This window comes from Maylandia zebra, linkage group LG17, assembly GCF_041146795.1.
Source record: "Maylandia zebra isolate NMK-2024a linkage group LG17, Mzebra_GT3a, whole genome shotgun sequence".
Classification (NCBI taxonomy): domain Eukaryota; kingdom Metazoa; phylum Chordata; class Actinopteri; order Cichliformes; family Cichlidae; genus Maylandia; species Maylandia zebra.
This window is the reverse complement of record NC_135183.1, coordinates 36846790-36869505: the sequence shown is the minus strand read 5'-3', so window position 1 is coordinate 36869505 and position 22716 is coordinate 36846790. Positions and strand designations below refer to the sequence as shown.

Below are 22716 nucleotides of genomic sequence, written 5' to 3'. Positions count from 1 at the left end.
TATGACCCCCTATGAGCAAGCGCTTTGGCAACAGTGGGAAGGAAAAACTCCCTTTTAACAGGAAGAAACCTCCAGCAGAACCAGGCTCAGGGAGGGGCGGGGCCATCTGCTGCGACCGGTTGGGGTGAGAGAAGGAAGACAGGATGAAAGACATGCTGTGGAAGGAATAGTCGAAATAGTTCAAACATAAGTGTTCCTCTCTTTCTGGAATGTTTGAATTTCTCTGACCAGGAGGGCAACGCAGACTTGTCTGAAACATCCACAGGATACAATCCACACAAACAGGCAATGAATACATTCAAGGTAGTTTTGATGCTATTTATTATGAGTCATAAAGTTTTTTTAGCTTCGGTTTATTAACTCAAATGTCACAAGACGACGTGACCATTGTCCTTCAGAAACACAGCAGCTCCGCATTTTGCAAAAAGTGAAACATAGCACTTCAACACAACCACCTCATGACAATTGTCAAGCCCAGTGGTCATGATTTGGGCTCGTTTTCCAGCTACAGGACCCGGGCACCTTGCATTCAGAGTCACAATGAACTCCTCTGTATACCAAAGCATTTTAGAGTAAGATATGAAACCTTCTGTGTGCCCGGCAGTTAAAGCTTGGACCAAATTGGATCATGAAATAACACCAGCTAATCTATAACAGAATGGCCTAAAAAGAAGAGACAGGTGTTGCAATGGTCCAGTCAAGGTCTAGACATCAGCTCAATTAAAACACTGCAGCAGGATCTTAGCAGAGCGCTGCATGAACAAATACCTGCAAACCTCAATAAACCGAAGCAACACTGAAAAGAGAAGGAGCCAAGATTCCTCCACAGGAATGTGAGAGACTGAATAAGTCCTCAAGAAAACATTATTTCAAGCTATTGGTGCTAAAGGTGGGTCTACAACCCATTGAATCATGCCAAGTACTGTGTCATAGGATTTCAGTCTCATGAAAACTTCCTTTTTCAGAATCCATGCAGACTGACACTAGATCTGCAAGGTTTAGGTTGATTGCAATAGCAGGAATAAGTAACACTAAGCTGTGTTTGTGGTTTATTATGACACGAGACACCACTCTAAGAAATCTGTAACATTTATGTTTGCCTTTTGTGTAACAGCACATGAATCCATTCCCATGTACACTTATTTCTCAAAAAATGTGAGCATGTATTTACAAATATATACACTGAAATACATTCTAAAACTCACGTATTACATTAAAGACAGCTGCTTTAAAAAAAAAAAAAAAAGTACACAACCTCTTGTACAAATGATCAATGTTACAATTCGGACACCTTGGTGTAAACACTGGGTAACTCATCTGGTGAAGCATTTGTTTTAAATACACTAAAATGTGACAATGGGACAAAGAATGCATAAAACATATTCTAGGCTTACAAACAGTATATGAAATTGAAAGAGTGGCCTTAGGTACAAAATATCAATGACAGTGATGATCGCTTTGCAACACCCAGAGATGAGGATTTTATTTCCCTTTCAGAGGCAACCTTAGTTGAGTTTAATAAAGGAGCAGCTGATGTAAATTCTGTTCTTTGTTTTGGTGTTAAAAGGTGTTTGTGAATCCGAAATAACCGATTACCACACTGTAATCCAGGAAAACCACTTGGAGCTATCAGCGTGTGCCATTATTTTTCGGGTTCATAGTATCTTTTTTTCATGGCCCGATATTTTCGGAGGAAATACAGAGCTTCTAGCTCCTTAATGACATGATCCCCCCGGGCCACCAGCTGTTTGATCTTCTCCGGGTCGGTAACGTCTTTATGCTTCATGAATGCTGACTTCAGGCGCTGTTTGAAGTACGCTGCTCCCTGAGGGTATTCACGGCCGAGATACAGGAGCTTGTTTGGAGAGGAGAGACACATTTTTAAAGCTCTGCAGCATTGCACACCACCCAGCGTTGTTTCTCTTAACACCAGTTTACTTACATTTTTGTACAGCCTGATAACTTCAGTTTTTAAAGGGTTGGACATGGCCTTTCACACTTTTGAAACGAGAAGAGGAGAAAGGGAAGGTCAGGAGAGAGAGCACACAGAAACCATTACACAAAATTAAGTTTAGCTTAGCAGCTAGCTTACGAATTACCATGTAGAGCACCGCATTTATGCCAAGCGCAACAAATTGACATTTACACGTGTTATATTATGTACGCCAATGAAGAGAAAAATGTCTTTTCCTTGCGTCCTTACCTATGAATGCAAGGGACAACTCCGTAGTGCACGTTGTCGCACGTCGTTTCGTTCTGTCGCAAATAAAAAACATAGCAAGTACGCATGCGTATAGGTTGCCACGGTTACCCAGACGCGCGGACGAACATGGTGAGGGTTTTTCCCCTCTATTATTTCCTTATAATAGACCAACTTAAATATTATTTTTAAAGGTCTATGTGATTACAGGCTACCAGTTAGCGCAATTACGTAGTAACCTATTAGTTTACTGTACGAAATACAGTTTCGTAGTTCTTAACTTCGACACTTTCTCTCTCTCTCTCTCTCTTTATATACAGAGGTGGCAAAAGTACAGACTTTCTTTACTTAAGTAGAACAACTAAGTAGTACAGATACCTGGGTTAAAAAAAATGCTCCACCAATAGTTGAAGCACTGAAGCAACTGTTTTACTCAAAAGAGGAAAAGTACAGGCTCTGAAATGTACTCCAAGAAAGAAAGTAGCTCTTTGTAGGACAATTCTAACAAGGAAACTGAACCTCCTGCTATATTAATATAATATCATTATACTATTAGTACATGATAACACAAATACAATAATCTAAATTAATACAATAACATAAATTATAATCCCAGTGAATATGCCCAGTTTGAATGTGTTATATAGGACCCAATGCAGTGGAAAGGAATATTTAAAAAAAGAAAAAAAGAAGCGGTTTTCTGTTGCCTCCACATTTAAACATTAACTCTTGATTTTAAAGTGAGATTCAGCAGGTGGGGGACACTAAGATCTGTGGAGTGGCTCAGCAAAGGGAAAAGAATTACATCTCATAATAATGTCTAATGTGAGATTCAGTAGATTTTATTTGTGTACATGCTGTGGTCAGCTGACCTGCTGCTCTTTGTGAATTTACACAACTGAATTTAGCAAGATGTCAGCAGTTTTCACAAGATGTCCTGGGTGATGTCCATCCTCTACACTGACACGGACACCACTCCTCTACTCATTAGATTGTCTTTACAGTAGACAGTATAAAGTTCAGTGAATTAATCTAAACATCATCAGCTTAAGTGTGAAGTTATTTCACAGTCTTTTCTCTCCCTGTGAAATAAAACCGTAAATAAACAGTCTGTGTTTTAGCTGATAGAAATGTTGAATTTGAAATTACCTGCCACTTAGCGCTAGCTAGATTATGAAGTTCCACTAACACAAAAGGTCATCTGCACTACTTCTGGAAATGTAGGCAGTAAAAGTAAAAGGGTGTCAGAAAAATAAATAATTAAGTAAAGTACCTGGATTTTCTACATAAGTACTGTAACAAAATATTTGTATTTAGTTACTCCCCACCTCTCTATATCTATCTATAGTGTATATAGATATAGATAGATACATAGTTTCTTGAATTTCTGTTGTGAAACATGACATTCTGTAACTTTCTCTCTGTCTTTTTTTCCTGTGAATGAAAGCTTCCCAAGAAACAACAGGTATGAGCAACAGGCAGTCAGTATATCGTCTGTCTTTGACAATTAGACACAGAACTCAGCTCAAGATACACACAGGAAGCTTCCTTACTCTCTTTCTCGCTGCTTCGTTCTCTTCAGCAATATATCCATTTGCTAGTAGGTACACACTGAACTGTCACTGTTAAACTACACTTGCAATGCTCTGATGCCACAGAAGAAGGCCGGTAAGGTGTCCAAGGCTCAGAGGACAAAGCGGCAGCAAGAGGAGGAGGAGAGGAGACTTCGAGAGGAAGGTGAGCAGTCTCTCTTAATTTAAACCTCCAGTGTAGGTGGCGTTTCTGGCACTGAGACTTTAAAGGGAAATTGACTTTTAAAAAAATGAATCTGTTACACTTTTTGAGCTTCTCTCAAGATTTGTTCATTGTCATTATGTTGCTAGAACGTAACAAAAATTGCAATGGTGCTCTCGGTAATAAAGAAAATGTAGAAAAGATAAATAAGATTTACTTAAAAAAAGATAAATGCAGAAGCCTTTAGCAGTCTTTAGAGTAAAGTGACTGGATGTGAGTGTTCGTGCAGGTGGTCCATGGGGAAGGGCAGGTGGACGGATGGCTTTCACAGCTCTTGGAAAAATAGCTGTCCCTCAGCCGGGTGGTAGTGGTCTTTATGTATCTATACCATTTCCTAGATGGCAAAGGTATGAACAGTTCGTGTCCCGGGTGAGTGGGGTCAGCAGCAATATGGCTGGCCTTCCTTTGCAGTCTGCCAGCTTATACTGAATTGAGGTCTGTTAGCTGCTTAATGTGTCTTTGGAGGATCCTCTCAAAGAACTTCATGATGACTGGGGTCAGTGCAACTAGGCAGTAATCATTTAGGCAGGCCACAGCTGATTTTTTTTTTTGGCACAGGCACAATGATGGAGGACCTAAGGCAGACAGGGATAGTATAAAGTTGCAGAGACAGATTGAAAATGTCCAAAAAGACCCCAGCCAGCTGGTCAGCACATGTCCTCCCTGACACCTTTTCCGGTTTTGCAGCTTTGTTAGTGTTAGTTCTCTTCAGAGAACAAGTCACTTAGTGGAGCTGCAGGATCAGGGGCTGATGCTGCTCCTCTAGTTGAAGGGGAGCAACGGTTGCACCTCCATTAGTGTTGTCAATCTGGAGAAGAAACTGTTCAGGGTATCAGGAAGTGAGGGATCCCAACTGATCTACTGCTCTATGTAGCTGTTTATGAGTAGGAGAGATAGGCGCTTGTTGGTGGATGTGTTCTCTGTTAGCACTGTATCTGTAACATGTACATTGTAGAGGAAGCCCGGATCAGGGCAGAAAGAGAAGAACAGGAGAGAGTGGAAAGAGAGAGAAAGCAGAAGGAAGTGGAAAGGCTTGAGCTAAAGGTAAGAGCCCAGTTTAATATTAACCCTAAATGAAGCATAAAAGAAGAAATGTACATACACAGAAGAGTACTTGGGAATGCTTTGTGTGCTTGGATGTCTTTCTCTGACAGGACCTAGAGCGCAGAGAGGCCGAGTTGAAGGAACTGCACCATCTACTGGAGGAGAATCATACTGCAGTAACCAAATGGAAAACTGAAGCTGTGGAGACAGCCAAGGTGTGGATCCACAAGCATTCTGTCCAGTAGATATGGACATTTTCTTTTTCCCTGATGGATTTCTGGCAGTGTATGCTTTGTGTCCAGTGGGAGCGATACATGCGTTGCGACGGTGCACCAGACCCAGCAGTACAGAAAGAGATGAATACATACATGAGTTTATGGAGAGATGACCCTGAGGTCAACATCACGCTTGTGCTCCAGCAGTGTAATCTTGCTCTGCAGGTCTGTATGTGTTTGTTGATCAATGACAGTAAGGTTATTTTATTTCCCTATTATCAGATAATAACCAGCAACAATTTTCTTTATGTTAACTGGCAATAATTAAGTGATAATAATCAGGATGAAAAATTAAGCACAGGACAAAAGTAGCTCGAGCTATTAAAAATAGAGGTAACTAAAGCCTTGTCTTCAAGTGAGTTATCTGCTGTGTGTTCTAACATAACAAATCTGTTCTTACAGCTGGTAGATGAGTTGGAAGATTTCCTCAAAGATGTTACAGATCCCCAGGAGGGCCAGAAGTACCAGAAGGTTCTCATAAATTTGCAGGAGCTAATTCACTCAAAACACCACCTTGCTACTGAAGAGATCCTTAAGGTACAAGATACCTGATTATTCCTATGATAACACATCAGGATGCAGTTTGATTTATAGTAACAATATAGCAATAAGTCCAAAACCCTGCGTGTCCATGGTTTCAGAGTGCCAGTGAAAATGTCAGCACTGAGACAGGCAACATGCAGACTGTGATCAAAGATGACAACATTACACTATGTCTCTGGGCCAACCTCAATAAGATTCCAAGGTTTGTTCATAAAGCTATCATCTTAGAATTTCATTCTGTTATATATCCACTGTTACAGTGGTGGATGCTCATATTAAAGTTTCACATGGTGAAATCAGTGTATGTGTAAGGAATCTCTTTGAGTTAACGCTCACACTTCAGACTCTTCAGTTCTAGGAGTGAGCACAGAAGCTCAACCCTCTCTTTAGCAGCCATTCAGAAGAAAGTTGGTTTAAGTGAGCGGGAAGGAAGCCAGACAGCGGTTAGACAGACAGACCAACTGTCCGTCTGTCCACCCATCTTCTGCTGCTTATCTAGGTTTGGGTTGCAGGGGCAGCAGTCTAAACAGAGACAGCCAGACCCTTGCCAACTCCTCCAGTTCATCTGGGGGGACACTGAGGCATTTCCAAGCCAGCAGAGAGACACTAAAGACATCTTTTCAGCATGTTCTAGGTCAGCCCAGGGTATCCTAGTAGGACATGCCAGAAACGCCTCATCATCTCATCCAGCAGCAATGGGCTAATTGTCCACGAACTCCTGAAACCCCTTTTGAACAGGGGGACCACCACCATGATCTGCCAAATGTCGCTGGCTCCCACATTTTCCTTCTGATGCTGCCCATCCAAAAATAGAAATATGGTGCTAGAAATGAACATCATTCCAACGTTAAAGAAAGTCAATCATTTGTAGCTGTGCCTTATGATGAAGATGAAATTTGTGGACAGTACCTAAACACAGACTTGTACAAATGTTGCCTGTAGGTACACAGGCTGATGTTTTATTCCTCTTTGTGTTTCTACCTGGTCCATCCAGGTTTAAGAGTGTCAGCTTCAGTGAGGCAGGCCTCAGCTTTGAGCTTCCCAAGCAGCTGGCTGTGAGTGACATTGCTGTGCGCATCCTCCACACCCAGTATGACCACCTATCTTCATTAGCCAGGATGACTCATCTGAGAACACACACACTCAGCAACAGGGTCTACCCGGCGATGCAGTCCACCCAAAGGTTAGGCGAGAGGGAGGTAAGATGAAAGCTTCTGTTGTGGGTTCCTTCATTTACTGGGTTCTTTTCCTTCCTATAGAATGCACATCTCACAGAGTGCAGCCAGTCTGTGGTCAAGGAGGAGCAGTCCAGAGCCTGAAGAGAGCCAAGTGAGCCACGTCCAAACACTGATGGAGGCACTTGATGGTAAGATGGTCTTTAAATACAGTGGGGCAAAAAAGTATTTAGTCAGCCACCGATTGTGCAAGTTCCCCCACTTAAAATGATGACAGAGGTCAGTAATTTGCACCAGAGGTACACTTCAACTGTGAGAGACAGAATGTGAAAGAAAAAAAATCCATGAATCCACATGGTAGGATTTGTAAAGAATTTATTCGTAAATTAGGGTGGAAAATAAGTATTTGGTCACCTCAAACATGGAAAATCTCTGGCTCTCACAGACCTGTAACGTCTTCTGTAAGAAGCTTTTCTGTCCCCCACTCGTTACCTGTATGAATGGCACCTGTTTGAACTCATCTGTATAAAAGACACCTGTCCACAGCCTCAAACAGTCAGACTCCAAACTCCGCCATGGCCAAGACCAAAGAGCTTTCGAAGGACACCAGGAAAAGTATTGTAGACCTGCACCAGACTGGGAAGAGTGAATCTACAATAGGCAAGCAGCTTGGTGTGAAAAAATCAACTGTGGGAGCAATCATCAGAAAATGGAAGACATACAAGACCACTGATAATCTCCCTCGATCTGGGGCTCCACGCAAGATCTCATCCCGTGGGGTCAAAATGATCATGAGAACGGTGAGCAAAGATCCCAGAACCACACGGGGGGACCTGGTGAATGACCTGCAGAGAGCTGGGACCAAAGTAACAAAGGTCACCATCAGTAACACACTACAACGGCAGGGAATCAAATCCCGCAGTGCCAGACGTGTTCCGCTGCTGAAGCCAGTGCATGTCCAGGCCCGTCTGAAGTTTGCCAGAGAGCACATGGATGATACAGCAGAGGATTGGGAGAATGTCATGTGGTCAGATGAAACCAAAGTAGAACTTTTTGGTATAAACTCAACTCGTCGTGTTTGGAGGAAGAAGAATACTGAGTTGCATCCCAAGAACACCATACCTACTGTGAAGCATGGGGGTGGAAACATCATGCTATGGGGCTGTTTTTCTGCCAAGGGGACAGGACGACTGATCCGTGTTAAGGACAGAATGAATGGGGCCATGTATCGTGAGATTTTGAGCCAAAACCTCCTTCCATCAGTGAGAATTTTGAAGATGAAACGAGGCTGGGTCTTCCAACATGACAATGATCCGAAACACACCGCCCGGGCAACAAAGGAGTGGCTCCGTAAGAAGCATTTGAAAGTCCTGGAGTGGCCTAGCCAGTCTCCAGACCTCAACCCCATAGAAAATCTGTGGCGGGAGTTGAAAGTCCGTGTTGCTCGGCGACAGCCCCAAAACATCACTGCTCTCGAGAAGATCTGCATGGAGGAATGGGCCAAAATACCAGCTACTGTGTGTGCAAACCTGGTAAAGACCTATAGTAAACGTTTGACCTCTGTTATTGCCAACAAAGGTTATGTTACAAAGTATTGAGTTGTATTTTTGTTATTGACCAAATACTTATTTTCCACCCTGATTTACGAATAAATTCTTTACAAATCCTACCATGTGGATTCATGGATTTTTTTTTTTTTCACATTCTGTCTCTCACAGTTGAAGTGTACCTCTGGTGCAAATTACTGACCTCTGTCATCATTTTAAGTGGGGGAACTTGCACAATCGGTGGCTGACTAAATACTTTTTTGCCCCACTGTAAAAAGCAAGCACATAAACTAAACTCGTTTTAAAAATACATATCACACTATGTCACAACTAACTCTATGTCAATGATTATTGTAAACTTAGCTTAGAAAGAATGTGTTTATTTCCACAGACAAATTAACCAGCGGTTCTTCTAAAAGCCTTAATGACAGTTCTGTCTGTCTGTTCACCAGTCAGGGATCCGATTGGTCCCCCGGAGGAGCACACAGTGATCAACCCTGTTGCCCAGGTGGTAGACTTGATGGAGTACACACCTCTGGGTGGAGTATTCTACTATGATGCGTTTCACCTCCCACCTCAAATTCAATATGCCCATGGCTGGAAATTTGTGCAGGTGAAGAGATAAGGGTCTTCCAGCTAGCATGAGATCAAACCTCACTTGTACTCAAAGTGCATGCCTGTTTTTGTTTGTAGGTGTTGAGGACAGGTATGCAGGTCTTCTCTTATCAGGCTGAGAAGTCTGGTTTGGATGGCCACGAGGCTCTCCCCTGTCCTCTTATTGGGGTGTCTGTGACACTGCCCGACTCTGTTGTCTTCTTGGAAGCTCCACAAGTGGCTCGCTGGGATGCTGCAGGTATACCACACTCTGAAATACATCTGAAAGACCCCACAAAGTCAAAGATATTGAAACTGTCTACTCCCAAAGGTAAGCAGTGGAGGATGGATGGTATCACCGACATCTCCTATGATGAGTCTGAGGCCAAAATCTCTTTCAAGATGGACTCCTTCCAAGCGTTTGCGCTGATGCAGAAAACCTACGCCAACCTTCCTTTTCAGAGCTGGGAGCTCCGGCCACTGGGCCAGGACTCTGCTCTCTACACTGTCAACGGGGCGTTTATAAACATCAGCATCACTATTCAGGTAAGACGGCAGGAGCACTGTGGACGCAAGACGCAGGAAATAAACAGGAGATGTGGCTTAACTGTTACAATTTGTGCATCTGTGTCACTGATAGGATAATAAATGTATGCTGCAATCAGAGCAAGAGGGGGGGCTCTCTCACCTCATCGGAAAGTGGATGAGTGGCTCGGACCTGCAGAAGGCCATGGTCGACGCTGGGGTCAACATCTTTGTGAATGAATACGCGCACAAATACGTCAGCAGCACTGCCAAGGTCTGCAACACAAAACCAAGATGCTAAATTTGAGACGCTAATATGAGAAGCTTAATAAGAATCCTTCAAAGATTGAAATGCATTTTATGAAGTCAAATGGGTTTCAGAATGGAAAAATGGACTTGAACGCCCCTTTAAATGAGGAGATTGAAAAACAAGGTTCGGCTGATATTTCACATGGTACCCACTATTTAAGCAGCTCAGACTACCCCCAGTTGTTGTGCATCTTTTCATTCATCTGACTGAAGAAGTGAATAAGTGCTTTTCATGTCACCAATTAGGGCTGTCAACATTAAGGCGTTAATGCGTCATGACGATTAAAATTTTTAACGCAATCAACCCATCTGGAGCGCAGAATGGACAAACTGCCCAAAATGCATTGACAGAGACATTTCAGGGATTTTGAGTCATTCTGCGCTCCAGATGGGTTGATTGCGCTAAAAAAAAAAAAAAAAAAAAGTAAATAGCGTTATTTGCGATGACTGCGTTAGCGTTAGCATTGACAGCCCTACACCAAATATAAATGACTACAGACGGAAATGTCAGTTAGCGTGTGACTTGGTTGGTGAGATTTTCACCTGATGGTAGCATTACGTTAAAAGGTTTGAACCAAAGTTTGTATTACACAGTGCATGTAAGTGTCCCATGAAATCATAAGATAAATACGTTTTTCTGCATTTACACAGGGCTGCCTGAAGCGGTCCTGATATGTAGTTTTAAACAACAATTTAATTATTGTGTTTTTGCAGTATTAAGAATTATGAAATGATCTGTGGGGTTTCTGTCCTCTTCAGGACCCACTCACACAGCACGCTGCCTACGAACAGATGGCCCTCTTTTCCTCTGCCTGTGCATTCTCGTGGAGCAAGTGGAATGCTAAATGTGGAGCTGAGCATCTGGTCATGCAGGTACTCTCTCACACATAGATACACTTTATGCAATGTAGTATTTTACTCCATTATCTACTTAAGGCCTCAGTCACACTAGAGTAAAAATAGAACGGCTACCTCTGTGCGAGCAGGAGAAAAAACTGTGGCTGGTGAGTGATTGTGCTGAAAATATTTTTGCTACCTGGGAATGACCGCAAGAAGTTGTGGGGACCACTTTTGGTTGCAAGGAGATTCAGCATGTTGCCAGGTGGGAGGTAACCTGTCTCTGCCTGATTCGGACCGACTGCAATCCCTCTCAAAGAGATTGGTGAAGGTTTGCGATTAATCGCCATCCACTTTACAAATGCAAACATGCTGTAATCAACTGGAGTCAGTCTGTACCAATTAGCACGACTCTGCTACCTGATCAATTAATGAACCAAGAAAACGTGAATTACTAAAGTTTGTGCCAGAAAATTTTGCATAAACTGTGCTGAATTTTAAAACTAAAAAACGTGTTTAGTTATTTAGAATGGGAGGTGGACATGTTTTCAGAACGATTGCATAATTAATACACCCGATTGGCTCAAAGTGGAGAGCGAGACATAACTTTGGCTCCGTCCTGTCATTCTTTACTCAGTCCTCTGAGTGTTTAGAGCTGAGCCTCGTGTATTCCTGCTGTGCAGTAACACTGGGATTTAATTAAACAGCAGAACTCAAAGAAGCATCGGAGGGAGGCGGGGGAGATGTTGGACAAATGATGCATACAAGGATATGTCTTGTTTTAGCAACCTATCATTTTTATTATAATGGGCAGAGCAGGTTTCAGTATTCAGGGTTTTAGAGATTTGAAACATCTCTTTAGAAATGTTTTCTCAGCAGTGTGCAAAGACAGGAAATTTTAAGGTTTTCTTTTACTTCCTTAATAGATGCATTTACATAACATCTCTGTCAAAATGCAGCTGTTTGGGGACTGTGTTAGTTTAATATGCAGTATGAACAGCGTTATCCTCTCTACTGGAGAAACTGGCAAACGCAATTCAAATATTTTAAATTACCAGAATTAAATCCTGTGTCTACTTAGTGCTACTTGGCCAGCTGTACCACTTTATGGTACGTAGAGTAAAGTGAGGTGAATGTTATCTGTATCTCATTACCATTATTTTTCTTTTTTTTTTTTTAACTTTAAAACTCCATGTAGAGGAGGAGGCATCTTCTTCCATGTACTAAGACCAACAGCAGACGTTCAATTTGAGAATTGATAAATAAGTGAACACGTTTTACAGAATCATGAAGCGAATGAAGGTCAGGTTAGAGTTTACCTTTTAATTGAGAAGTCTAGCTGGTCTTACCAGCTGCACCACAAATTGTGTGCGTAACATTTGTTGAGCGATGCCTTCAGTTTCTAACTGCAGGATGTGTGACAGCAGCTCTGTTGCATAACACCAATTCAGTTTCACACACTGCAGAGAAGCTCAGACAGATGCATGCATTTACACATGTAGCAGAGTAACAGCACATTAACACAGACGGCAAACAAACATATTGAGTCTCCTTCGGCCCGGTCTTGTTTATCTGAATTGCTTTCTGTTTTCTGCCCCAGGCTCTGCTATAGAATCACATGTCTGATGCAGACAGCAGTAGATTTGAGAGCTATCACAGGTAATTGTGGTATTATTGAAAACCCGATTTTATGTAATTGTCAATTCACCCTCCCCCCGCATGTGGTCTCAGACCTGGGCCCGGTCTCTGAAGCAGCCATTTCAAAGTCAAGGACACGGCACACAGTTGCAACAATTGTGGTTTGGCTGCAGTCTCCAATTACCATTCTCTCTAGTGCAGCTCTAGATTAAAGCAGACTACCACCTGGGTTCTCTTAACATCAACCTTTACGCAGCCAGAGCTATGAAAAAGGTAAAACAGTAGGCTTTTTATAGAACACGAAACCAAGAAGCAAAAGTGATATTAACTTGTGACTACCTGATTCTCACCAAAAGGTTACTGACCATAGTTGAGCAGACAGAACAGAGATGAAATTGGCTAACATTTAATATGCTTTAATGTTACATCAACTTGCAAAACTCTCTTTGCCAGGTGTGTGAGCACCACAATCCCTCCCCCGTGCCCAAGGACTCATGGAGTCTGTACCTTCTGGGAGCTCAGAGGAGTCGAAAGCTGGCGATCACAGAAACAAGTGAAGCTTTTTCTCCAGATCATTATCCTGGCAGCGAGTTTCACTCCACCTTCATCCACTTGCTTCAGGACACCATGAGTCCTGATGGCGTCGCTCGGACCAGAAATTCCCATCATTTGTTTGTCGACACAGTGCAGAGCCTGCTTTGTGCCACAAGGCCCCTGATGTATTCATAATCCCAGTGAAATAAACTTAAAAATGCACGACTAAATACAACAACGAGAGAGCTGAATTTGAATTGTACACTTGGATACACATAACACACATCTTCTATTGTAGAATTGGCTACTTTATTTGTGAAAAGATCCACGCATCTCCTTTGGAACATACAAAAGTGTATGAAGTTGTGGCAACCACAGCAAAAACTTGAAGATGGAAAATACAAAAAAAAACAAACAAAAAAAAACGTTTGTGTTGAAACTGTAATAATGCAGAAATACAAGTTAAAACTCATAATCACATTTTCCACTCAAAACTAGCAAACTCATAAATATAGACTTCATAAACACTTAAGAGTTTTATTACCAGTGTTTAAAGAGTTAAGTTATAAACTGTCCTCAGCAACCGATGAGGTAAAATTCCATTAAAAATGCTGGTATTCTCCTGCATCCTCAAGTACATAAAATGTGTTTAAAAAGCCACAGGTGGAGCAGCTCACTGAACAGCTGAGCAGCACTATCACACATGCATACACACAGATAATCTTATTTAGCAAACATAATGTGATGCATAAACTCCTCTATGGGGTTAACTATTCCTGAGGCCAGGCCTGTGCTGTCGATGCAAGTCTTATAGGAATTTGCAGGCACAGTAAACATCCCAACAGCCTCTGCTCTCCCAGTGCAATAAATATCTCTGGAGGGCTGATGAGCACTAGCACCATCGACCCTCAGGACTTCGACTAGACAGGGGGCTGGCCATTGTACCGGAGCCCTGTGTAGGGCCACAGCAGCTGCTGGATGGTCATCCAGGAGTCCCCGGTCCCTACAGGGGCTGCGTCTACGGCTGGCTGCATCACCAGGCTGGCCAGCAGTGCCAGGAGACCTATGCAAATAAACAATGATAACAATAAAAATCCTTTGTTTAATTAAGAAAACACCCCCACTTCTGCATGGATAACAATCTCTGAATTATTGATGTTTTACTTGAATGTTACAGCTGTGCTATTGCTGGGTACCTTGATGCAATTTATCTGAAAAATACTAGGTAAAGATTTAAAACGCACGGTATCAAGAACAAAGTACAATATTGGTGTCAAATGCATATATGGCAGTTTTGATTTTGATGGCACATTTTCAGAAAAACTGAACAGGGGGCGATATTAAAAACGCAGGTGGAGGAAGATTTTGCAATTAGACCAACTATCAACAGGTATGTAAAGTTTCATGAATTTCCAAGCATGCTTAGGCCCTCAATAAAGGAGTTTATTTGCCAAAATAACTTTACCATTATTACACAACTTAGGGGTTGCCAAAGCATCAACGTTGAGACTTCAAGGTGGGGGCATGACAAACGAGTGGAAGATGTCACGGTCTGTCCTTTATATACAGTCAATGGAGTGGTTCTCCTAGGTTTAAACCAGTAATGGTAACAAAAGGAGCCTACCCGCTAGGAGCACCATCATGGCTAGCCAAAGCCAAAGACCCCTGCCACCTCTGGCTACTGCTGCTGCCGTCCGGGAACTGGTTAAACTATGGGACAGAGACTGGGCCGCTCCTGGTTCTGTAGATGTAGGGCTGGATGAAGGGCTAGGCCTAAAGAAAACGAAATAACGTTATGACACGAACTAGGTAAGACATGGTTACTACGGGAAAAAAAAAGATAAAATGTTAAAAAGATAAAGCGAAAGACTTAAGTTACCAAAAATACTTGTGCCGTAGTTAGCTTATTTCAGGACACTGTCATGAACACAGTAAAATCTGTTGGTCATTTGTGGTAACTTAATTACAGCAGGCAGTAAATTAGCTGTGACTTGGCTAAAATTACAATTTAAATGCAGTTAAGTGCATTAAACCACCCATCTTATAACTGCATCAAAGCACAACCATACACATCACTGTTAGCATAGAAAGATGTCAGCAGTTGTTAATAGCAGTTGGCACTGAGCTGGATTTCAGCATTAGCTTATCAGGCAAAGGCAACAGATAATTTTGGCCTGAGATCTGTCAACAGCAGGAATGCCGCTTCAATTTAGAGTCCGTGCAAGGTCGTAAGTGGCCTTTGACTGGCACTCCTTCCAGATAAACATAGGCCTTTTGCATGCATTAATAGTGTTTCCCCCCCTTAGACAAAGTCAGAATCCACAATCACTTCCCACTTTGTATTTTCTCCCAACACACTTACAGCATTACAAAGAGCTCATCCTGATTCCTGAGAGATGTAAAGGGAGGAAAAGAGGAAAGGATAGTTCAGAACAACACCTGATCTGCATAGTTTGCATGATCTGTCACCTCACGAAAACAAAGGAACAGGCCAAGGTTTGCACATAAAACAGGTGGCCGAGCATGTTAGTAGATGACAAAAGCAAGCCTGGAGAACTTGGACTGGTTATCACGTTGAATCAAAAAAAAAAAAAAAAAAAAAAAAAAAATGCAGAAACAAGTCATAACACAACACATAAAAAAGCATGCATTAAAAAGAACACATCCAAAAACAAACAAAAACACACAAAGTCTCCAGCTGAAGGAAATGATGAATTTCAAACAAAAGCCTCTGAGCCCCTTGAGCATAGAAGCTAGTCCAGCACAGATCTACATCATGAAAGAGTTTCATCACTTAGGTCCCACAACGTCCTCAAAGTTTTGAAACAAAAGGATGTGAACATCAGATGTTAAAGACACATTACATTTCTGGTATTAATGATACTTTGACCCAGGCCTCCGTTATCATTATACACAGCAGCAGGGCAGTGTTGACCAAATAGTATAAATGGGGATGGTGTCTTAAAATTGATATCATCATTAATGCCAAAATGTTACATGACTATTGATTTATGATGCAATATCTCTATACAATGAAGCGGTTATTCCATTCTAAAATAAAAACATTAATATGCCACTTATGAACTCTGATATCACAAGACGTTCAGGTTACAACTACTGGAACCTGAGCACAGCCAAATGATCAACTCTTTCACCATGTGTCAGTCTCTTGGTTTGTTGGCAGACAGTAGTGCTACCGTACGGTAGCGGTGGGCATTTAGTTGGACTAACGTCTTAAGGGGCAGAATGAGTGAGGTGAGTTTGCTGCCCAGCTCACTGAGACTGGACCTCCTCTCCACCACTGTCTCCTCCTTCTGCTCTTCCTCGGACTGGCAGTCTGTGTTGTTGCAGGCTGTCCTGTGGGCATGCACGGGTTAGGCATTCAAACAAACTTTTGAGCTGCACAATGACATATGACCATTGCTACAAAACCACAATTTTGTGTGCACACATGCCAAAGTCATGCATATGAAGCTAACAAAAGCAAGCAGAGAGACACCCCTGCAGCAGTCATGGAATTATATTCACCTCCTGCAGACCAGTAATTTCTCAGACATGAAGTCATGTTTAAAATTATAATTTGTTTTGCATGAATCAGTTCATTCCCAGCAATGCAGAGTATATGCTTAAATATAGCACAAAGCCATAAAGCAATTTTACAACCTTTCAGTTATTTGGAGATTATTCAGCGCTTGACTTCCATCATCTTTAGCATTAGCTTTTACATTAGTTTTCCAAACATGTGAAAGCATACGGTGCCCCATAAGAAAAACAAACATGTCACAAATGTCCACAGCAAAGATGTGTCACTTCAATATTTTGTCTTTTTTTTGTCTTCTTTTATTTATTAGTACTATTTGTATTTTATCTGTTCTATTTATATATTAATTGGCATCTGTGTGTGGACAGCAAAGAAAGAACTTCATTGCACAAAGAAATGCCTTTTTTTCTTTGGACACATGACAATAAACACTTTGAATCTTGAATCATATAGAAAAGAGGCTTCAGACAAATACTTTCCCAAGCAAATGTGGATGGACCAGATGCATGAAAGATGGCTGCTGTGTGGTTTGCTGTCTCTGCGGTTTGTGCTTTCGACTTTGTTTCTGCTAACTAGCTTCACTATTCTCTTTTTAATACCCACAAAGTCAGTCAGCACTCTCTCACTAACAAAATTCTCTTGTTTTGTTCTCAATAACATCTGCTGTTGACAATCAAAATTATTTCTGCATAAACTTATACTGTAACCAATATTGCACCTAAGAGCCGCCATTTTTATGCATCAGGGTCTGCGCTAAAAGAACTTTGGTGATGCAGCCAGTGCAGTATCCTCCTCCTCACACGTCTTACCCCTTCATCACAAGCGAGGGCTCTTCAGTGTCGACCCAGGGCACAGAGCTACTAAAACGTTTGAGTGGGGGACGCGCTGTGATCTTCCCTGCCACATTCCTGTAAACCAACGTTATCACATAGGGGCATAACAACAACAACCCTCAAGTCATGATGCAACAAGCCTTGGTGGAATTAATAACCAACCAGAACCCTCAAATCTTGCTGTAAAAGGAGTCCCAAAAAAAAAAAAAAAAAACCCCACACTGCCTTTATATACAGAGTATACATTTTGTTGTAACTTAACTTGAAGATAATTTAACACACACACACACACACACACACACACACACACACACAAATACCCACCATGGGGACCGTCTGGTCAGTCGTTCCGATTCAACCTCTGAGCCATCTTGTGTTTTGGACTGTGTTGGGGGGGACAAATCAAGCCATCATGAAAACCATACTCTTAAATAAAACTTAACCACAATCATATTTTGTCTGAATACATTTTCTGTATCAATGCTCTGCTTGTTGCTCTTAGTTCATTTAACTTTCCCTACGTTTTACATGTCAAGGACAACTGCAGTTTGTCTAACTACAAATACAGTCCAAGTACAGTGTGAAAATGTAATTTCAGTTTTCACTTTACACTATTATACCTCCTGTCATTTTATAGAAAAAGCACACCTAAGAGAAGACTGCTTCACAAACACCTTTGAAATTTATTTTATTTACATTTTAAATAACTTGTGGACTACAGAAAAACTACAATTACAAACTACAAAATGCCAGCCTTTGCAGGATACCGTCATCCAATGAGCTAGCTAGCTGCATTCCACTTGATCCAAAGTTCTCAGTTTCAATAATTACTTAAGAATGAATGATTTTCAAGCTGAAATATTGAGTTCAGACTTTAAAATATAAGGAAAGCTGCATCTTTGGAAATTATACATACAGTGGAGAAACAAAAACATAATGTAACATATTTCCAATGTGATGATGTAGAGTCTTGCAACTGATACTCACTGTGTCAAAATGCATGTTGCCTGGGCCAGCACGAGAAATTGTTATCATGCTGCTCCGCCGGGCTGTCTATGAGAGCACGCGCGGTGGTGGTAAATAAATATTGTAATTTACAGGATTAAAAAACAGTCAACAGAAATTTGAATAAATGATCATGATGAAATTGTGTGTAATCCACCTTGTTGTACTGTGATGACTGTTTCCTTCTTTCACGGAAGTCATCTGGAAAGAGGAACATATAGGTTACCCTTGCATGCAAAATATCACAATCTACACAGACCTGATTCCTGAGTCTCTACTCTAGTGAGTATAGTGGTTCATGTGAGGACAGCTACAAAAGCATTCATTGCAAGGCCCAGTGCATATTTGGCATTTAACTTGGTATATAAAAAGTAATTATGAGTTTGCAGGAGTTTACAACCTATTGTATGCTACGGTCAGACTTTGTATGTCTAACAGAAAAAGGGTACAACCTTTTTCTGTTTGTGATCCAAACGACCTCTCATTCTGCATGAGCGTCTCCCGCAGTTCCAGCAGCTCAGCATGCTCTTTGGTGTACAATCTCCTGAGGTTCTCCACGTGCTGAATCATTACCTCCACAGCCTTTCCAATACGACTCTCCTGCAAATCCCAAACAAAGGAAACCATTGAATAATGAAAAAGTTTCCTTGTTATGCAGAAAACATGTTTAAATTCTCCACTTACCTGATGAATAGCTCCTAGCATCTCAGAGCGACTGGACACCCTAGTCATGGACTGGATGAGAATATCCAGGTTTTTCTGGAGCCTCTGGATGATCTCCATTGATTGGTTGTCATTGTCACAAAGAGGACTAAGAGCCTAAGCAGAAAAAAAGGAAAAGTGAAAAGAGAGCTGAAGAACCAGCGAGAAAATATCATACAATTTCCTCAGTTTATTTTTTGTTTCAACATATACATTTTCTTATTTATATTATTATTAACTACATATATTAAATAAATCGTACAAAATACATTAAAACCATTGTCCACATTCCCTCCACTACACTTCGAAGCTCTCGTGACCTTTGCACCTGTCAGCCCTTTTACTCAGTGAAACCAATAATTACACAATATATTGCAACTTCAATCACACTACGTTTGTGCAACAACCCTCTACTTCATTTACTTACAGAGTTATCACAGCTACCTATGTTGTGGTACTTTAATAACAAAGAAAAAAAAAAAAAAAAAAAAAAAAAAAAAAAAAAAAAAAGAGTGTGCGCTCAACAGCTGCACACACACACCTGCAGTAAGCCCTGACAGCTGGACACTTCTTTGCGGACGTTCTCCTCGGCTAGGTCACGTGACCTCTCCTCTAGCCTGAGCCTCTTCTCCAAAGTGAACATGTCACACTTAAACCCCAGTGCCAGACGCTGGAACTCTGCCTGAAAACAGAAGAGAGGCACTTTAGTCTGAAAAGAAGTACCCAAACACCACCTCAAAATAGTATAAAGTACATTTCCATACGTTCTACCTTAACATCGACAGCGGTTCTGGACCAGCAGAAAAGTTACACCATTGAAGTTGTGAAACTTCCACATGCACACACTTCATATTTCAAGAGAATTTAATAGACTTGATGAAAAAAAATAGTTATAAAGTAAGCAATAAAGTACTATAAAGTAAAACTTACTAGCATTCTACATGGACACACCATTTTTTTACAAGGTCAAAAGGCAAACACGTGCAGGATCCAGTGGTATACATACCTCAATCTCCTTATCACTAGGTGACAGGCTGTAGACAGAAAGACAAGATCAGAAAACTTCATGTGCATACGAATGATTTACAGATTATGTTGGAATGATAAGTTGTCTTACTTGTTCTTATCTTTGAAAGTGTCAGGAATGACTAACATCTCAGCTATAAGGAAACCAAAAAGCGTGCATGCAGTCATTCAAGTCCATGAATATTAAAAATGCATTTTAATACAAGAAATATCTTAAACATACTTTCCGTGTCCGTGGCCATGCTGGCTACATTTTGGTCCTCCTGAACCTTGTGCTCCTTAATGGCCTCCACGGTGCGAGTCAGCTCCTGCAAGATCGGTACAAACATTCCAGTCTCAGTTTCTTTCTCGTCCCGCTTTGCTTCAGAGTCCGATTCTTCCATACTCAAATTCTCTTCAACACCAGTATTTCTCATGGATTTCACTACTTTTTACATAATGAATTGGAGCTGAAGAGTCAACACAGCTGGTTGTGCACTTGGCTCTAGATTCTGAATGATCCGATCCTGAGTAGAGGTAAAACTCAAACTCTCTTCCTCCCTCTCTCGTGGTCATAGACAAGTGTTCACATGATTACACGCACACACTCACTCAGCAAGAAAAGCTGCATTTCTCTTCACGGTCCAGTCAAATGTCACCTTAATGGTGCCATCTTACAGCTTTGTATTTCAAAATGCTGTAAGATTTTTATTTTATACATTTTAATTTGTTTTTTGTTTTTTTTTGTTTTTTTAAAGATAGAATCTGACTACATGTGGTGGGAAAGCTAAAAATTTAAGATATCCACTACCTTTCTCCAAGGCCTTAAGAAGAAAACTAAAGTTCAAATTACTTTAAAAGTAATATTTATAAGTGGAGTTAAGCAGTTAAGAGCAAAGTCAGTGTGCAGGTCTTACTAGTTCTCGCCTATTTTTGTCCTTTTTTCCTTCACTAACCTCTGAATGGCTTGGACCAGAGACCGTACTGGCCATGCCACTCCCTGATTGACTGGTGTGTGTGACAGATGATGCCGACTGAGGAGGACTGCTGTCAGAGAGGGTGGTTAGCTTGCTGCTGATGAGCCGGCCTGTCCCTGGAAAGAAGACTTGCTGTGTGGGTGGTTAAAGTTACACACAGACGCACGAACAAAAAGCATAGCCATTTCTGGTTGTGGTTCATTTCTTGTTCCAGCACGCATATCTGTAAATAGTTCTTTACCTGCCGTGCTGGGCTCTGCTTTTGGAACCCCAGCTGCACCGTCCTGCACAGTCTCCTCTTCTTCCACCAGCACAGGTAGCAGGCTTGTGCTTGAAAATATATACTTTTACTTACACAGTATTATAGCAACCTACACTTTTACGTCTATTTATGGTATTTTTTGAAACGAAGTTTTCTCCAAGCTGACGTTGAACCACTCACCTGTCCTCAGCTGGTGATCTGCTGGCCGACTGGTCCTGGCTTAGGCTCTAAGATGGACCGAATTAAAAGCGACAAAGAAAAGGATGAGAAAAAAACACAAGGTGGCCTTGAAGCACATTTTCGGTCCCAAGAAATTGTTAAAAGCTGCATGCACATAAATGTTCGTGTACATGTAGCGTACCTGTCCCATGGCAGTGAAATGCTATCTAAGCTGTACAGCGTGTGGAACAGAAAGACTGGATTGATTCCTTATATAATGTGGAGCTACATGGAGAGCTCTGCTGTTTTATGAGTGTGTGTTGCCGAGAAGAGTGCACAGTTAACACTGGCACAGTGCTAAGTAGTGGAGGCGGACTGTGTGCACACAGTTGTATGAATACACTCATACAACGTAGCAAGGTGAGAGCTCAGACCAAAGCAGTAGGATATTGTGTAATAAGTGTAGATAATATGACTTCTGACACAACTGCTTCTTTATTTGGCTGCTGCTTTAGGGGTCGCCAGAGCGAATAATCCCAGCGCAGCATCCTCCTCGGTGACAACAGCCAAATTTGAGCCCTACTCTCACCACCATGTTCCTGTCTTTTCTACTCTGGCTTCCTCCAAAGAGGCCTTACTCCTCTCCTCTTCCTTTGTCTTCGGCCAACTGTAGCACAGTTTTCACCGACATCCTGTTGACCAACAGCACTGGAGGTGGTCCACATCATGAAACATGCGGATGTTTTCAAGCTTTTACATCAGAATCCCTTCCTGATGCAACAGTCTCCTTTTATTTGGACTCTCAACACCATTTTACACCCAAAGCAAAAGGTGGAAAGGTTTGAGGCGTGGCTGCAGGGGAGGCGATACATCTGAGCTCAAACAGCTCATCACACCTCCCCGGCATAAAAGGAGAATGAACTGGGTCCCGATGTTGTTGTTGATGTGCGCAGCTAGCTGCTGGGAAGCTGCAGCTTAGAGTGTAAAGTTACGACAACCGGAGAATAAAAGTGCAGAAAGGCGTTGAAAATGTGGTCGGGTCTGTCACGCATCATTTACACTGCCACTGAGTGACAGGAAGTGTGCACTCTGGACACTCTGGTCTATCACAGGGCTTCTCAAATTACTCTCGTGCTGTGAGGTGAAAAACCACTACAGCACCACACATTGTGAATACATTAATCTGATTAAACGTTCTTCTTGTGGTGCTAGATTTC

The 22716-nt window shown here is 41.7% G+C and overlaps 3 protein-coding genes across 13 annotated transcripts in view; 1 reads left to right on the top strand and 2 right to left on the bottom strand.

Moving 5' to 3' along the window:
- Nucleotides 1-304: 304 nt before the first annotated feature.
- On the bottom strand, nt 305-2314 carry lyrm5a (LYR motif containing 5a). Of its 2 annotated transcripts, none has more exons than XM_004553899.4 (3): nt 2204-2314; nt 1943-1998; nt 305-1855 (listed from the first exon to the last, which is right to left on the bottom strand). In XM_004553899.4, the coding sequence occupies exons 2-3, from the start codon at nt 1985-1987 to the stop codon at nt 1643-1645; spliced, it is 258 nt and encodes an 85-aa protein (XP_004553956.1). In that variant the 5' UTR covers nt 1988-1998; nt 2204-2314; the 3' UTR covers nt 305-1642. The 2 variants fall into 2 exon arrangements, with proteins under 2 accessions (XP_004553956.1, XP_004553957.1); XM_004553900.4 differs by lacking the exon at nt 2204-2314 and adding an exon at nt 2100-2202.
- Nucleotides 2291-13210, top strand: dnai7 (dynein axonemal intermediate chain 7). Of its 4 annotated transcripts, none has more exons than XM_004553894.4 (16): nt 2291-2332; nt 3648-3665; nt 3859-3937; nt 4950-5038; nt 5149-5253; nt 5341-5478; nt 5716-5850; nt 5955-6058; nt 6851-7039; nt 7116-7222; nt 9031-9191; nt 9272-9431; nt 9504-9718; nt 9813-9971; nt 10766-10879; nt 12935-13210. In XM_004553894.4, exons 1-16 carry the CDS (start codon nt 2330-2332, stop codon nt 13208-13210), a joined length of 2052 nt encoding a protein of 683 aa, XP_004553951.2. In that variant the 5' UTR covers nt 2291-2329. The 4 variants fall into 4 exon arrangements, with proteins under 4 accessions (XP_004553951.2, XP_076731977.1, XP_004553952.1 ...); XM_076875862.1 differs by lacking the exon at nt 12935-13210 and adding an exon at nt 12444-12860; XM_004553895.4 differs by having other exon boundaries at nt 2307-2332; nt 3783-3937.
- A 92-nt stretch (nt 13211-13302) lies between these two features.
- The window catches only part of lrmp (lymphoid-restricted membrane protein), a 29935-nt gene continuing 20521 nt past the window's right edge, over nt 13303-22716 (bottom strand). For 4 of the 7 annotated variants that reach the window (XM_004553887.5, XM_004553886.5, XM_004553889.5 and 1 more), the window contains exons 24-39: nt 21521-21567; nt 21320-21408; nt 21058-21194; nt 20346-20430; nt 20214-20256; nt 20103-20130; nt 19638-19778; nt 19079-19213; nt 18847-18994; nt 18552-18595; nt 18377-18442; nt 17714-17772; nt 17366-17464; nt 16247-16372; nt 14640-14788; nt 13303-14078 (exon numbers count right to left, since the gene is read on the bottom strand). In XM_004553887.5, the coding sequence (XP_004553944.2) occupies nt 13936-14078; nt 14640-14788; nt 16247-16372; nt 17366-17464; nt 17714-17772; nt 18377-18442; nt 18552-18595; nt 18847-18994; nt 19079-19213; nt 19638-19778; nt 20103-20130; nt 20214-20256; nt 20346-20430; nt 21058-21194; nt 21320-21408; nt 21521-21567 (1539 nt within the window). In that variant the 3' untranslated portion in view covers nt 13303-13935. Of the gene's footprint in view, nt 14079-14639; nt 14789-15377; nt 15405-16246; nt 16373-17365; nt 17465-17713; nt 17773-18376; nt 18443-18551; nt 18596-18846; nt 18995-19078; nt 19214-19637; nt 19779-20102; nt 20131-20213; nt 20257-20345; nt 20431-21057; nt 21195-21319; nt 21409-21520; nt 21568-22716 lie in introns of all 7 variants that reach the window. The other 3 variants (XM_004553891.5, XM_004553892.5, XM_004553893.5) reach the window with 3 other exon arrangements.